The sequence below is a fragment of the Oncorhynchus keta genome, chromosome 2, assembly GCF_023373465.1.
Source record: "Oncorhynchus keta strain PuntledgeMale-10-30-2019 chromosome 2, Oket_V2, whole genome shotgun sequence".
Classification (NCBI taxonomy): Eukaryota; Metazoa; Chordata; class Actinopteri; order Salmoniformes; family Salmonidae; genus Oncorhynchus; species Oncorhynchus keta.
The window spans coordinates 35,323,505-35,340,405 of record NC_068422.1 but is presented as its reverse complement, the minus strand read 5'-3'; the positions used below and the strand labels follow the sequence as shown (position 1 = coordinate 35,340,405).

Here is a 16,901-nt window from a genome sequence, read left to right as displayed (position 1 = left end):
CTGAGATAAATCCGTTTCATATAGGAACCATAGTAAAACTAGTTTTATAGCCGAGATGTATTAATGGTAGGACAAAAACTGTCTTAAAAACAGCATGAGAACGACAAAGCTTCACGACTAATTGTAATTTTATTGGACTCCGTCTTGAAGACCAACGTTACATCAGATACACAATAAGGCAAGGTAATACCGGTCTCAGAACTGTCACTAACGTGAATTTATCATGGTAAAGACACTTTAACTAGTATGGTATCGCGTTAGCTAGCTAGCTATCAGTCCAGTTAGCTTACTTTTATTGTCATGACTTCATTTGCAAATATCCTGTAATTTGTAGTTTAGGCCTATACATTGAAGACTTCAAGCGATCTAGATGGCATGTGATCAATTGCAGTTACATAAACAAACATTTAGCTAGCTGGCCTAATTACATCATTCCACGATAGCAAGGTCTCCAGAGGCCAAACTAGAACCCTGGAGCTTACTTTAACAGTTAGCTAACGTTAGCGAATCGGTACATTAATCGATATAGGACGAGCTAAATAGTTTATTTTCCTATAACTAATTGAATTATCATTAAAATGTCATTGTACATACAGTGCACTCAAAAGTATTCATACCACTTGACTTTTTCCACATGTTACGTTAGTTTTATTCTAAAATGGATTAAATGTTTTTTTCTTAATCCACACTACCTCAATGAAAAAGCAAAACCTTTTTCTTAAAAAAAAATGTTTGCACAAAAATAATAAACTGATCACGTTCACATAATTATTCAGACCCTTTACTCAGTACTTCGTTGAAGCACGTTTGACAGCGATTACAGCCTTGAGTCTCCTTGGGAATGACGCTATAAACTTGGCACACCTGTATTCGGGGAGTTTCTCCCATTCTTCGCTGAAGATTCTGTCAGGTTGGATGGGAAGCTTTGCTGCACAGGGGGGTTCAAGTCGGTACTGGTGTGCCATGTCTAGGACAAAAAGGCTTCTCAATAGTTTTTACCCCCAAGCCATAAGACACCTGAACAGGTAATGGATACCCAGACTATTTGCATTGTGTGCCACCCCCCAACCCCTCTCTTACGCTACTCGTATGCATAGTCATTTTAACCATATGTACACACTACCTCAATCAGCCTGACTAACCAGTGTCTGTATGTAGCCTCGCTACTGTATATAGCCTCACTACTGTTATTTTCACTGTCTTTTTACTGTTGTATTCTTTACTTTCCTATTGTTCCCCCAATACCTTTTTTCACTATTGGTTGGAGCCTATAAGTAAGCATTTCACTGTAACACCTGTTGTATTTGGTGCACGTGACAAACTGATTTGTGCTCTCGCTGGGCCAGGTCTTGAGTGCACTTTTCATCAAGGATCTCTCTTTACTTTGCATCCCCACAGCATGAGGCTGGCACAACCATGCTTCATGATGGTGCCAGGTCTCCTCAAGACTTGATTATGGCATTCTGGCCAAATGTGTTAAATATTGGTTTCATCAGACCATCATTTCTTGTTTTATGGTTTGAGCGTCTTATAGGTTCCTTTTTGCAAACTCCAAACGGGCTGTCGTGCCTTTTCCTGATGAGTGGCTTCTGTCTGGCCACTCTACCATCAGGCCTGATTGGTGGAGTGCTGTAGATGGGAGAACCTTCCAGAAGGACAACTACTTCCACAGAGGAGATCTGTCAGGTTCTTGGTCACCTACCTGACCAAGACCCTTTCCCCCCTGATTGCTCAGTTTGGCCTGGCGGCCAGCTCTAGGAAGGGTCTTGGTGGTTGCAAACTACTTCCATTTAAGAATGTAGGTAGATATATTTTGGAACCGTTCTCTAGATCTGTGCCTCGACACAATCTTTATCTCGGAGCTCTATGGACAACTACTTCAACTTCATGGCTTGGTTTTTGCTGTGACATGCAGTGTCAACTGTGGGACCTTGTATAGACAGGTGTGTTTGTGCCTTTGCAAATCATGTCCAATCATCTACATTTCGCTGCAGCTGTACATAGTCTATAGGTAGCTCACCCATTTTCACCTACCTCATTCCCATACTGTTTTTATACTGTTTTTATTTATTTACTTTCCTGCTCTTTTGCACACCAATATCTCTACCTGTACATGACCATCTGATCATTTATCACTCCAGTGTTAATCTGCAAAATTGTATTATTCGCCTACCTCCTCATGCCTCATGCCTTTTGCACACATTGTATATAGACTGCCCATTTTTTTCTACTGTGTTATTGACTTGCTAATTGTTTACTCCATGTGTAACTCTGTTGTCTGTTCACACTGCTATGCTTTATCTTGGCCAGGTCGCAGTTGCAAATGAGAACCTGTTCTCAACTAGCCTACCTGGTTAAATAAAGGTAAAATAAAAATAAAAAAATAATAAAAATAAAAAATTTACCACAGGTGGACTCCCGAGTGACGCAGTGGTCTAAGGCACTGCGTTTCAGTGCGTCGCTGCAGTCCCTAGTTCAAATCCAGGCTGTATCTCATCTGGCTGTGATTGGGAGTCCCATAGGGCGGCACACAATTTACCCAGCGCCGACCGGGTTTGGCCGGGGTAGGCAGTCATTGTAAATAAGAATTTGTTCTTAACTGACTTGCCTACTTAAATAAAGGTTCATTATTGTCCTTTTTTATTATGAATTTGTATAGAACATCTCAAGGATGGTCAATGGAAAAAGGATCCACCTAAAGTTAAAACTCGAGTCTCAGACCCATTGCTATGAGTACTTATGTAAATAAGGTATTTCAGTTTTTTTTATACATTTGCAAAAATTCTAAACCTGTTTACTCTTTGTCATTATGGGATATTGTGTGTAGATTGATGAGGGGAAAATGTATTTTATACATTTTAGAATGAGGCTAATGTAACAAAATGTGGAGAAAGTCAAGGGGTCTGATTACTTTCTGAATGTCCTGACCTACAACAGTCTCTGCTGATATCAATGTCAAGAAACATCACTTCTCTTGTTATTGCTCATATCATAGGTTCATCAAACCATCCCCTCTATGGACCTACTGAGGAGAACAGCCATGCAAGAGGACATGGTCCAGTACGATCTCTTCTTGGTTCAGCCAAACCTCTCAGACACACAGGCTGACGAACTATGTCTGCAACACCTAGTGGAGGAGATTTTGGCCAAGGTTGCACCTCTCCTTATGCGGCATATCTGGCAACAGCAGCCATTCAACCTCAAGTACCACACTGAGAAAGGTACGGTACTTGTCCTGATCTGGATACAAATATTGTTGAAGGTTAAGTATTTGTTATATTAATTAATTTCAACCTTTGACTGATTGAATGGTGGTGTCTTGATTGTACCTGCAGGGGGAGTTCCTGCACACATTGGAGGTAGCACTGTGTTTGGGGACAGTGTGGAGGATGAGTGGTTCATCGTATACCTCCTCCTCCAAATCACACAAGCCTTCCCTGAACTTGCTGCCAGGTAGAGTGGAACACAGTCTGCAAAGCCCTGTAATACTTCCAGTTGGTTTCAATTCTTTTGTTCTTTCCTACTGATATTTACTTTAACTTGATACAGGTTAGAGGACAATGATGGGGAGTTCCTTCTGATTGAAGCAGCAGACTATCTTCCAAAGTGGTTGAATCCAGAGAGCAGTGAAAACAGAGTAAGATCTCTACCTCTGACTACGATCTGTTTATCACTCTCTGTACATCGCTTCACATACCTGACTATCCCTTTGTTTGTTGTCTCTGGAGGTGCATATCATATCTTGCTCACTCCGGTCTCTCTCTCTGTAGGTCTCTTTCAATCTGTGTGTTTCTCTGGTTCTGGTCTGCTAGGTGTTCCTCCACAGAGGTGAGCTGTACATCCTGCCTTGTCCCTCCCGCTCTGGTGATGTTGGCCTGCCCAGAGATGCAGTGCCCAGTGTGACCCAGGCTCTGGCACTGCTGTCATCCCACACACAGGCCTGTCTCGCAAGCCCCAAGATCCGCACTGCCCTGGGGAAAAGACTGGCGGGGTGAGTGAAGCAGCGGAAACAACGCTATGACTTGAAGGGATTGTAAGGTATCTGTTTGATGGTAGTTTTTGGTGTTATGATTGCTCAGAAATGCATATTTAAGGGTATATAGATTTGTGTATGTCTAGCCACACATTCAAGCCTACTGTCATAATGACCGTGAGTGGGTGTATCTGGCTTCACAGATATCCAGAGAAGATCCAGGCAAACCTTCACCATGCTCACTGCTTCCTGCCTGCGGGCATCGCTACAGTGTTGGCACAGCGACCAGACCTGGTTGCCCCGGCAGTGTCAGCTTTCTACCTGAGAGATCCAGTAGATCTACAGGCCTGTCGGACGTTCCGGACCTTTCCCGCCGACACACGAGTCCTAACCTCTGTACACATAAGTTGCCTTTTTACTTGTTGACGGGTGTATGCATTTTAGTGTTACCAGATTTTCCTTGGCAAAAAAAGACCACTACACAGCCAAAACTCTATGGTCCTTTAAAACCTGCTTTTGTAAAATATTGCTTGCCATTGCTTGCGAAATATACAAATGTGTCTCTGGTTGGCAACACAAGGCTGTTTTTGTTCCTTTACTTCCTGGTAGTCTGGGTATTGGTATCATTACAACACAACTGCATTGTGTGTTATGCAGTGTAGTTTTGGTATATTAGTGCTGTATTTAGATGTTGCCTACGTGTCTTTCCAGGTGACATTCACCCGTTGCCTGTACGCCCAAATGCAGCAGCAGAATTTCACCCCCGACCGGAGGAGTGGGTTCACCCTGCCTGCCCGGTCCCACCCCCAGTACCGTGCCCACGAGCTGGGCATGAAACTGGTGAGTTCACCCCCACCCACTAACAATATTGATATTTCTTAGACTACTTAGGGAAATTATTTATTGTGTAGTTCTTAGTTATTCTTGTCTCTGACCTTCCCAGGCCCATGGCTTTGAAATCCTGTGCTCCAAATGCAGACAGCCATCATCGGTGCCTGATGCTCCCATCAGTTGTAACCCCTTGTGGAAAGGATTTCTGAACAGTCTGAAGAAGAATGGTTATTTCAGAGTGAGTCATTACTCTGCCTCTGACAGAAAGGGTGATTGGCTCAAGGCTTGCATATATTTGGTGTATGTGTATATGTCACATTTTTATGTAATATTTATTTTATATGATATAAGATTTAACAGACACTAACTAGCTCATCGGTTTTGTACCAATGAACTTGAGTTATTAAACCGCTGTAATCTTGACAGCATGTACAACTGCTTCAAGTGATCGTTAACCCAGTGAACTGATTACACATGTTCAAGAGTTTCGATTTTTCTATTGGTTAGTAAGAGAGAAAAAAGATGACAATCTTGCAAGCAAAAGTAAATAATTATTTCAGAATTGTTTAGATTGTGAGACTGCTAATCTCTGTTGCTAGTTAACCAGTAAGAGGGGGTGGGAGGGAGAAGCTCTTGAATCCTCTATTTCGCGTTTCAGTGAGGATAGCAGTGTTGTACTGTTAGCATTGCAATTGTCAGTGATTCCATAGTGTTATACCTTTTGGTGACATTATTGTCTGTGGCAGGGGGAGCTGGAGGGCTCTGTACATTACAGAAAACTGATGACCTCAGCAGAGAACTTCTTTAAGCAGTCAATCACCCCAACACACAGGTGAGTGCTCTCAGCTTGTGTGTGTGTAGGTACATGTGTGGTATTTTCAATGACGTGGTTTAACAGGCCCTCTTAGTTGCAGAGACAAATTTAACTGTTAAAGCTAATTTCGTGCAATTTTACCATGGGGCAGAGAGAAAAAAAGTGGGGTTTCAAACACAAATTCTTGCAATTCTACATTTTGTCATGGGGCTGAGAATTTTCAGTTGTAAAGCTAATTTCCTAACAATTATGTGCATTTTTACATGGCATAAGCCATCTGAGTGACTCAAGCAGGACCAAATCAATATGGACTCCATGACATTTAGGGAATTTCATATTCTCCCTGACTGTCTAGTTTTTATTTTGGTGATTTTGTTAATTCTTAAAGAGAATCTTATTGAAAAATGTATTGCTCCATTAGCTTTTCTACCTGGTTTTAGTCATTTAAGTTTACACAAATGCTTTAGCAGTGCATCACTGCTAAATGCATATAGGGAAAACACTGAATACACTATCCTGTGTGTTTGTAGCTCAGGTGGCAGGGCCCCAGCTGAGGAGGTTCTTCAGCTATTACAGAGCTGTGCTCCCTACAACCTGGATGAGCTGAGTAAACGGGAGGCCCATCTACCCCCAGAGGATAGTGAGTACAACACCTCACTTTACTATAGTACAACAGTCAGTCTTGTACCAGCACAGGCGCATTGTGTGAAGTTACTTTTATTATATCTCACTCACTGAACTGATATGTTCACACCACAAAGTATCATGCTGGCTTTCATGTTAGATAAAATCAGTCGTTAGGACTGCTGATTAGGGGAAGGGATCAGCCTGTAGTGAACATACCCATGAAGTAAACAGAACAAAGAAGCTGTTTCCATAAAGATAAGCTAGAATGAGCTTGATGACAACACTGATTTTTCTCTTATTCCCCCCATGTCCAGGTGAAGGTTGGCTGGATATTTCAGCCCAGGAGCTGGAGCATCTGTTGGAGGGGAGTGGAGTGGGGTTGGGTGGCTCCGAGCCCAGCCTGACCAAACATACGCAGGGAGGAAGGAGTGAGAAAGGGGAGGAGGAGGGCAGCTACAGCCTGGTGGCTGTAACCCAGGGCATGAAGAACTTCATCAACGCCATGTCTTCACACGAGGGGGCAGAACTACCCTGGTTAGACTGACTGAGTGGCTGATTCACTGTCTGTCCACACTGTTCTACTTAGCAGTTAGCTTCCCACGTAAAGGGCTATGCAATAATACGGTATAGAACGTTAATGTACGCTAGCTGACTGTAATGGGTATTCAGGTGTGTGTATATGTGTAATTTGACTTTGTTTATTATAGGTCCCATTCAAATGAGCCGTTCAGTTTTGATCCAGAATCCATGGCTGGTGCACTGGACAGACTACTGGGTATGTAGTTGAATAAGGGCTACTTTTTTATGAACTCTCATATGTCACAGTAGAACTAGCTTGAAGATGGTGGCCTGCGTTAGAGCCCTGCACAGGTATGAGTTTAAAGCCAGAGCTGGCTTTAAACACTGTCTTGTTCCCGGACAAGCTTAACCCCTTCACCCGCTTTGAAGATAACAGTGCCACCAACGCGGCCCACTCCCAAGGACTGTGGGCTCTTGTTCCCTGTGGCCGATGTGAGTAAGACGAGCGTGGTGAGTGTGTTAACCCCCCGCAAGGCTACTGGCTCAGACTGCATACCCAGCTGCGTCCTCTGCGCAGACCAGCTGGCTGGAGTGTTTAAGGACATATTCAATCTCTCCCTATCCCAGTCTGCTGTTCCCACTTGCTTCAAGCTGTCGAGCATTGTTCCTTTACACAAGAAAGCAAAGGTAATTTAACTAAATTACCCTGGGGCGGCAGGGTAGTCTAGTGGTTAGAGCGTTGGACTAGTAACCGGAAGGTTGCAAGTTCAAATCCCCTAGCTGACAAGGTACAAATCTGTCGCTCTGCCCCTGAACAGGCAGTTAACCCACTGTTCCTAGGCCATCATTGAAAATAAGAGTTTGCACTCACTTCTGTGATCATAAAGTCCTTTGAGGCAATTTAAGGATCATATCCCTTCCACCTTACCTGACACCCTAAACCCACTTCAATTTGCTTACTACCCCAATAGATCCACAGATGATGCAATCACATTGCCCTCATCTGGACAAGAGGAATACCTACGTAAGAATGCTGTTCATTGGCCTTCAACACCATAGTACCTTCCAAGCTCATTATTAAGCTTGGGGCCCTGGGTCTGAACCCCGCACTGTGCAACTAGGTCCTGGACTTCCTGATGGGCCGCCCCTAGGTGGTGAAGGTAGGAAACAACACCTCCACTCAGCCCCTTTCTGTACTCCTTGTTCACCTGTTAACTGCATGGCCATGCACGCCTCCAACTCAATCAAGTTTGCAGACGACACAACAGTAGTAGGCCTGATTACCAGCAATGGACGAGGCCACCTCAATGTCAACAAAACGAACGAGCTGATCGTGGACTTCAGGAAACAGCAGAGGGAGCAAGCCCCTATCCATGTCGCAGCAGCGCTTCTTCAATCTCAGGGGCCAAAACAATTTTCTATAGCCTCCTAAGACACAACTTTTACAGATGCACAGTTGAGTGACTCCCTAGTGGCGCAGCCGCCTAAGGCACTGCATCAGTGCTTGAGGCGTCACTACAGATCCTGTAATGGGATCTCGGGTTAGATCCCGAGCTTTGTCGCAGCTGGCCGCTAAGCAGGGTTGGTCCTGGTCAGTCCCTGGATGGGAGACCAGATGCTGCTGGAAGTGGTGTTGGAGGGCCAGTAGGAGGCACTCTTACCTCTGGTCTTAAACAAAATGGGACACTGCCCTGTGTAGGGTGCTGTCTTTCGGACGGGATGTTAAACAGGTGTCCTGACTGAGGTCATTAAAGATTCCATGGCACTTATCGTAAGAGTAGGGGTGTTAACCCCGGTGTCCTGGCTAAATTCCCACTCTGAAATGGCCCTCAAACCATCATGGTCACCTAATAATTTCCAGTTTACGATTGGCTCATTCATCCCCCTCTACCCTGTAACTATTCCCCAGGTCGTTGCTGTAAATGACAACATGTTCTCAGTCAACTTACCTGGCACTTACCTGGCACAATTGGCCCAACATAGTCCGGGTTAGGGAAGGGTTTGTCCTTGTCCCATCGTGCTCGATCCTGGGCTGTATCACAGCCTGGTATGACAACTGCACTTCCCGCGATCGTGTTGTCTACCAAACGCATCACCGTGGGCACACTTCATGCCCTCCAGGCCACGTACAGCACCCGATATCACAGGAAGGCCAAAAAGATCAAGTACATCAACCATCCGAGCCACGGCCTGTCATTCAGAAGCAGAGGTCAGTACAGTTTAAGATCAAATATATATATTTTAAACTTTAACTAGGTAAGTCGGGTAAGAAAAAATTATTATTTACAATGACTGCCTAGGAACTGTTGGTTAACTGCCTTGTTCAGGGGCAGAAGGACAGATTTTTACCTTGTCAGCTCGGTGATTCGATCCAGCAAACTTTTGGTTACTGGCTCTAACCACTAGGCTACCTGCCGCCCCAGATGCATCAAGCTGGGACCAAGAGACTGAGAAACGGCTTCTATCAAGTCCTTCAAACTGTTAAATTGCTGTCACAAGCCGCTACTCAACCCTGCACTTTAAGGGCTGCTGCCATTTATACAAAAACTTTAATGTTTACATACTGCTTTACTCATCTCATGTGTATGTACTGTATTTTAGTCAAAGCCACTCTGATATTGCTCGTCCTAATATTTGTTTCTTAATTCCATTATTTTTATATTTGTTTGAATTGTTAGATGCTACTGCACTGTTGGAGATAGGAACAGAAGCATTTCGCTACATCCGCAATAACGGCTAAATATGTGGTGACCAATAACATTTTATTTGATATGCTTGTACTGCACAGAGTATATGGGCAAATGGTTTCGCTTCAAAATGTTAGTGATACCCGAGCCCTGCCCTTACCCTAGTTATGGATTAAAAAAAGACAGGCCCGGCCTTTACCCTAGTTATTGATTAACCTGCTGCATAATGTCGGGACCTGTCTAGTCTGTACTTTTCAACTATCTGCTATGTAAATATTTCAGGGGCTAAGGATGAGGAGTTGGACTCAGACGACCTAGATGACGATGATGATGATGATGATGATAGAGTGAAGGGTCCTACTGGACCGCTAGGAGTAGGACCAGAAGCTTTGGAAGATCTTAGGAAGTACATGGATGAGATGGACCATGAGCTTATGGGCACAAACATCGGACAGAGCTTCAACCAGCAGGCAAGTCCGAGTTGTGGATATTTATTACTTGTGGCTGTGTGCAAACTATGTAAAGAGTTATTTGAGAGAGGCTGCATGAGTTGAATTAGTTGCATAGAAATATGTTAAATAATAATTTTATTCTATGGTTCAAGCAGGACACTAGTAAAGCAGGCCCCGGCCAGGAGGATCTGCTGGGTGGGGATGAAGAGGAGATCCAGCCCCTGAACATAGACCTTAACCTGGTCACTAACCTCCTGGAGTCTCTGAGCTCCCAGGCAGGGCTGGCTGGGCCTGCCTCTAACCTGCTGCACAGTCTTGGCATCCACCTGCCCCCAATACTGACCGTTCATGAACCCCCAAAAAACTGACTTTTCATTATGACCTCGTGCCCATATCTTACTGTCTGCACAGCCAGGATGCACAGGACTTTAAACTCCTGGCTCAGAGTACACTGGGCCAGAATCATATTGATCATCAGGATAGGGGTTTGACAATTGAATCATGTTTGCATTCAGAATTACAAGATCTAAAAGTTAACTGTAACCCTAAAACTTTGATTCTAACAGAGACACTTGTATCCCTGTTGGATATATTAGTCTGATTCTGACTGTCTTAAATGTGTTTTTTTTGTATCTTTTTTTTTTTTTTTACAGCACTTATAATACATGAAATAGTCAAATTAATAAAGCTATTACTTTTGTGGGACAAAATGTGTAACTACTTTCTAAATTATTTTCACTGCCTTAAAACCACACTTCACTTACCCTGTGCCTTTATTGGAATTACATTGTTTAAATATTAACCAAAATGCACATGTCGGATAAAGTCAGGACAGGTCTGATGGAAACGACAGCAAATTTTTCAGTGAAATTTCCAAATGTCAACAATATTCTAGACAAGGTGAGATTTTTGTCAGTAACATTAATTATTAGGAAAATGGTGATGGAAACACCTTTATGCACAAATAATGATTTAACGTAAACCTGGAGTCACACGAAGATGAGTTGTGTGGTCGTCTCACTACGACTCGTAAACTTAGCATTTTATTAGGTTAAAGATGTTATAAAATCACAGGGTGGGAAAGTGTACGGTGATGAGTTTGCTTCGGCTTTCCAATAGATATTCTATTTGACAAATAACAATCTCGCACTGTATATGTGAGATATTAGCTAGTGTTTTATGTAACTTAACTGTTGCTATTTAATGCAACAGTTTGTGACAATGGGTAGAGTAGAAAATGCACATTGAACTGGTTTTTATTCGGTATATCTACATGAATTTACAAAAGTCCTTTTAACTGATTTCAGCCAGTGTATTGTATGTCAGTGGATTGACTGTTGTTTGAATTGAATATTGGCAGTTGGAAAAAATGCATGGAATCATTCCTCTAAATTTGGATGGCTAGCTATCAAACATACAGTGCATATACATTCTTCAAATGCATTATTTTACACTATCTTATAGCACTGGCAAACCATGGTTGACCAACTCCCAGACCGAAATGGCTGACATTTACCTTATAAAGTTCAAGATTATTCTAGTAATTTGATGGTCATCATGTGCTTGCTTTTTATCATTTGTCTTTTGTAGCTCAGTTGGTAGTGCTTGTAACGCCAGGGTAGTGGGTTTGATTCCCGTGACCGTCCATATGTAAAACCTATACACGCATGACTAAGTTGCTTTGGCTGAAAGCTTCTGCTAAATGGCATATGTTATATTATCCCCAACAAGTTGGTTCTTTATGCATATATTCACATGATTGGATGGAAACCTAGCTACTGTTAACTTTTATTGTTGCATGTGGGGAATTGAAAAACCTTGAGGTAGACAGTATCTTAATCGGTTAACACTTGAACTGTAATGCTTATTATTTAGTTTATCAATTACACCACTCTAAAGTAGCAGCCTTATGACATATTCCCAGTTGGATAATTTCTGTATGGTTGATAATCCAGTGCAAAGATTTTATCCAGTCTCCCTACATATTGAGTGCCTTTTCAAACAATTTTATATAGGTTCAGTAGTAAGTATGATATATAGGATAAGAAGGAACACAGCGCTGGTAATTAAAGCGCTGCACCTAGGGAGTTGAAGACTTTGTACTATAGAGTGAATAATACTGCTCTGTAGTACAACTATCCTTCTACTGGTAGAAGTTGACCATAGACAGATCTAGAAAAAGATTATCCTTACCAAATCCTCCCTTTAACCATTAACTTTTACAGATCCACAATCGTGAGCATCCTGTCAGGCTGTATCACAGCCTGGTACAGCAACTGCTCCACCCTCAACTGCAAGGCTCTACAGAGGGTGGTGTGGTCTGCACAACGCATCACCGGGGGCAAACTACCTGCCCTCCATGACAACTATAGCACCCGATGTCACAGGAAGGCAAAAAAGATCAAGGACAATAACCACCCGAGCCACTGCCTGTTCACACTACTACCATCCAGAAGGCAACGTCAGTACAGGTGCATCAAAGCTGGGACTGAGAGACTGAAAAACAGCTTCTATCTCAAGGCCATCAGACTGCTTAAAAGCAATTACTAACTCAGAGGCTGCTGCCTACATGGAGACCCTATCACTGGCCACTTTTACAAATGGATCACTAGTCACTTTAAACAATGCCACATTAATAATGTTTATATGTAATGTAATATGTATATACTGTATTTTATACCATCTATTGCGTCTTGCCTATGCCGCTCGGCCATCGCTCATCCATATGTACATATTCTCATTCAACCCTTTTTAGATTTGTGTGTATTAGGTAGATGTTGGGGAATTGTTAGATATTATTGCGCTGTCGGAACCAGAACCACAAGCATTTTGCTACACTCGCATTAACATCTGCTAACCATGTGTATGTGACAAATGCAATCTGATTTGAGGGAGGCAACTGACTTCTGAATAGTCTCTAGAGTCAACTTCATCCTCCTCCATGTTGGATCATCTACAACAGGCTGTACAACGGTCTTGTTAATCCGTGTGCCGTGTGGAGTAGCGCTGCAGCCAGCGGAGAGACGGTCAGAGAGGCCATGTCCACCAAGAGGTGCTGTAGAGCTCCCAGCAGCAGTATTGCCAGCAGGTAGCCCATGAAGAGCAGGCTGTGCCAGCTACCCTCGCCCAGTGCCCGGGGGCTCTCTGGGTGCAGCAGGCACAGGAAGCCAAGCACCAGGCTCTGGTTCACCATCAGGGTGAAGTACAGGTCAAAAGGCGAGGTATGGGAGCTGCTGTGGTGCCGGTGCTCGGTCTCAGCCACCTTGGCCAGCCAGGTCAGAGAAAGGCTGTGGAGAAGGAGGGCCAGCGGGGCGTAGAGACACTCCAGAAACTCCACTGACGGGAGACCCTGAGACACTGCAAAGAGAAGGCGTAAGTTAGTGTACTGACACAACTGATGATTGACACACCAACACCATCAATTTTATGAGACTATTAAGATTTCCCACAAACCTCCCCCACTGACTTTCCCCTCAAGCTAATCACTATAAATGCATTTACCTGTGATAGTGACGGAGGTGAAAGTGATGACCGTGATAAGGCCTGTTAGGTGGACTGATGGCGGTACTGCCAGCCGCAGGCCGTGACTCCAGCCCACACAGAGCAGGGGCAGCAGGCGCATGGTGAGGGTGTACATGCCGGAGTGGGCACTGGCCTCTGCCCACACACCCAGCACAGTTTGGGCACTGCCACAGACAGAAGGCACCAGCAGGCGTTCACCCAGAGACAAAGAGTAGGGCTTCAGTGGTGCCAGGCCCATGGCATGGAGGAGCAGCAAGTATAGCAGAGTCACCAGCACCTGGGAAAGACATGCCATAAACACAGGCAAACATTAGCCATTTTAAAGAGCAACTGCCCCTAAAAACCAACTTCTCCTTTTGAAAATGCCCTATTTGGCATCGATAAATCAAACATTTATTCTAGTGTCAAAATTGACTATGAATTGTAAATAAGTGGTCATAGTCCGTCTCATCCAAAACTGAGATTTGCGAGATGATCGTACGTCACATAATGAGGGTTCCGTAACAGTTTTCCTTGGGTTGGGTTAATTTCAGTCAAGCCCACATGCCCACAGCCAGCAGCACCCAAGCAATCCTCAATTGGGAACACAGCTGCATGCGACCAGATCGACAATGGGCATTACAATTTGGTTTGACATTTGATATCCCTATGTGGCTAGTTAGGGACCATCAGTAAATTACACAATGTACGTGGAACAATATCTTAAAATGTCAATAGCTCCCAATTTCATATATTAATCTCAAACCAACTACAGATTGTAGAACTACTTGTAGAACAACTAAAATGTCTGCAACATGAAAATATTTTCGCATTTACATTGTGTAATTTATTGACGGTCCCTAACTAGCCCCATAGATAGGCTATCCAAAGTCAAACCAGCTTTGTTACAGTCGCACACCAGCCGGCTGAAGATAACTTTACAATAATTCTGATCATTATTATTTCTAAAAGTTACCACTTAGCAAAGGCCTAATGATGATTAAAAACATTGATGGCTCATGCAAAATCCAAACACCACAACTCAAAACCCGACACAGATTATTCTTATAGTAACCCTGAGCAAACCGTGCCCTACCTGGACAAATGTGATTGGTACAGCAAACTGGTAGTGGTACTGGGGAATGAAGATATCAGCAACAAAGCTGCGGAGCCGATCTGCCAGGGCATACAACACCATGACCAATAGGGTGGCACCATAGCTGAGTAATGGCACTAGAGGCTTCCATACATCAGGCAAAAACCTCCTCAGTATACTAGCACTCCTCTTCCATCTCATCCACCAAGGACTGTTCAGGGAACACAATGGCGTAGAGAGTAATACAGGAGGAGTTTACTTCAGGAGACTATTGATAGAAACATTTAAATGAATTGAAATACACTGCAATGAACTGCATATATCTCATGTCTCTACAATTAAGTACTATTAATCTATTATCTACTATTATAGAAAACATGTGAATACCATTCTGTCCGGAGACAGCCCCTGGTAGTAGGGTAGGTATCCCTGGGGTCCATCCTCATATTCCAACTGCCTTTCATCAACCCCTCGACTGCATCAGGTAATGGAGGTAGAGAGCCATCGTTCCTCCACTCCCTAAAAAATGGGCGCCACCAATCACTTCCATGACATAAATCACATTAACATTTCTTTATTAATTTATCTTGGGCTTTCTGTCTTTGTAACTGACAAAACACTATGACAAAACGATACATTCCAAAACGCCATAAATACATTTTCTGAAATTAGCTTTAATTGTTTTAAAGAAATTATGAAAGATCTTGGTGTTTAATGACATGGGGTTGTTATTTGTTATCATCTAATGACATGGGGTTGTTATTTGTTATCATCTAATGACATGGGGTTGTTATTTGTTATCATCTAATGACATGGGGTTGTTATTTGTTATCATCTAATGACATGGGGTTGTTATTTTTGCTATATCTGCCTCAGTCTCAGATATATAAATAGTACTGCTAGGTTTTACACTGTCAAATGTAACATAACTACATTTTTAATAAAGAACTACATAAATGACACATTTGTGACAAATATATAACAAATGATAATTCAATACAGTAATATGAGATCTGTATGTAAAACAATTACCTTGACATTTTAGTCATTTAAAACAGGGTTCCCAAACTCTTCAAGTGGACTATACCCTATATTTACTCAGACAAAACTCCATAAGAAAAATGTATGTCCCTCGTCTCCTTCTCCTCTCCAACCAATATCCACGGATGAAACAGGTTTATGTGGTTATATTGACCACAGATACATGTTCCTTATCAAACAGGTTTAAAAGAGTTCCCTTTCTATGTTCTCAGTATTGAGCGTCTGATGGCCAATGACCTGAGCGGAATGCATTTTCCATGTGAGCCTTCACGAACTCTAAGCACACAGTTATTGACATCTAGATGGACTTTAACCTCACCTGTTATAAACTCAGCAGAAAAAGAAATGTCCTCTCACTGTCAACTGTGTTTATGTTCAGCAAACGTAACATGTGTAAATATTTGTATGACCATAAGTTTCAACAACTGAGACAGAAACTGAACAAGTTCCACGGACATGTGACTAACAGAAATGGAATAAAGTGTCCCTTAACAAAGGGGGGGTCAAAATCAAAAGTAACAGTAGTATCTAGTGTGGCCACCAGCTGCATTAAGTTCTGCAGTGCATCTCCCCCTCATGGACTGGACCAGATTTGCCAGTTCTTGCTTTGAGATGTTACCCCACACTTCCACCAAGGCACCTGCAAGTTCCCGGACATTTCTGGGGGGAATAGCCCTAGCCCTCACCCTCCGATCCAACAGGTCCCAGACGTGCTCAATGGGATTTAGATCCGGGCTCTTCGCTGGCCATGGCAGAACAATGACATTCCTGCTGGCATTGTCATGCTGGAGGGTCATGTCAGGATGAGCCTGCAGGAAGGGTACCACATGAGGGAGGAGGATGTCTTCCCTCTAACACACAGCGTTGAGATTGCCTGCATTGACAACAAGCTCAGTCCGATGATGCTGTGACACACCGCCCCAGACCATGACGGACCCTCCGACTATCACCCCTGGTGAGACAAAACCACGACTCGTCAGTGAAGAGCACTTTTTGCCACTCTTGTCTGGTCCAGTGACGGTGGGTTTGTGCCCATAGGCGACATTGTTGCCGGTGATGTCTGGTGAGGACCTGCCTTACAACAGGCCTACAAACCCTCAGTACTGCCTCTCTCAGCCTATTGCGGACAGTCTGAGCACTGATGGAGGGATTGTACATTCCTGGTGTAAACTCAGGCAGTTGTTGTTGCCATCCTGTACCTGTCCTGCAGGTGTGATGTTCAGATGTACCAATCTTGTGCAGGTGTTGTTACACGTGGTCTGCCACTGCGAGGATGATCAGCTGTCCGTCCTGTCTTCCTGTAGCGCTGTCTTAGGCGTCTCACAGTACGGACATTGCAATTTATTGACCTGATCAAATC

The 16,901-nt window shown here is 43.4% G+C and overlaps 2 protein-coding genes across 8 annotated transcripts; one reads left to right on the top strand and one right to left on the bottom strand.

The window, feature by feature from the left end:
- Positions 1-31: 31 nt before the first annotated feature.
- ecd (ecdysoneless homolog (Drosophila)) lies at positions 32-12,270 on the top strand. Of its 7 annotated transcripts, none has more exons than XM_052475919.1 (16): positions 60-183; positions 2,411-2,564; positions 2,660-2,750; positions 2,996-3,221; positions 3,336-3,453; positions 3,550-3,637; positions 3,813-3,991; positions 4,177-4,369; positions 4,685-4,813; positions 4,917-5,042; positions 5,551-5,636; positions 6,149-6,258; positions 6,560-6,779; positions 6,953-7,020; positions 9,734-9,921; positions 10,056-12,270. In XM_052475919.1, the coding sequence occupies exons 3-16, from the start codon at positions 2,730-2,732 to the stop codon at positions 10,269-10,271; spliced, it is 1,968 nt and encodes a 655-aa protein (XP_052331879.1). In that variant the 5' UTR covers positions 60-183; positions 2,411-2,564; positions 2,660-2,729; the 3' UTR covers positions 10,272-12,270. The 7 variants fall into 7 exon arrangements, with proteins under 7 accessions (XP_035651962.2, XP_035651965.2, XP_052331879.1 ...); XM_035796066.2 differs by having other exon boundaries at positions 62-183; positions 10,059-12,270; XM_052475926.1 differs by lacking the exon at positions 2,411-2,564 and adding an exon at positions 2,311-2,364 and having other exon boundaries at positions 66-183.
- On the bottom strand, positions 11,144-15,825 carry LOC118361700 (uncharacterized). The gene is made up of 5 exons (XM_035741849.2): positions 15,533-15,825; positions 14,888-15,019; positions 14,501-14,711; positions 13,405-13,702; positions 11,144-13,260 (listed from the first exon to the last, which is right to left on the bottom strand). The coding sequence occupies exons 1-5, from the start codon at positions 15,547-15,549 to the stop codon at positions 12,857-12,859; spliced, it is 1,062 nt and encodes a 353-aa protein (XP_035597742.1). The 5' UTR covers positions 15,550-15,825; the 3' UTR covers positions 11,144-12,856.
- Between the last annotated feature and the right edge of the window lie 1,076 nt (positions 15,826-16,901).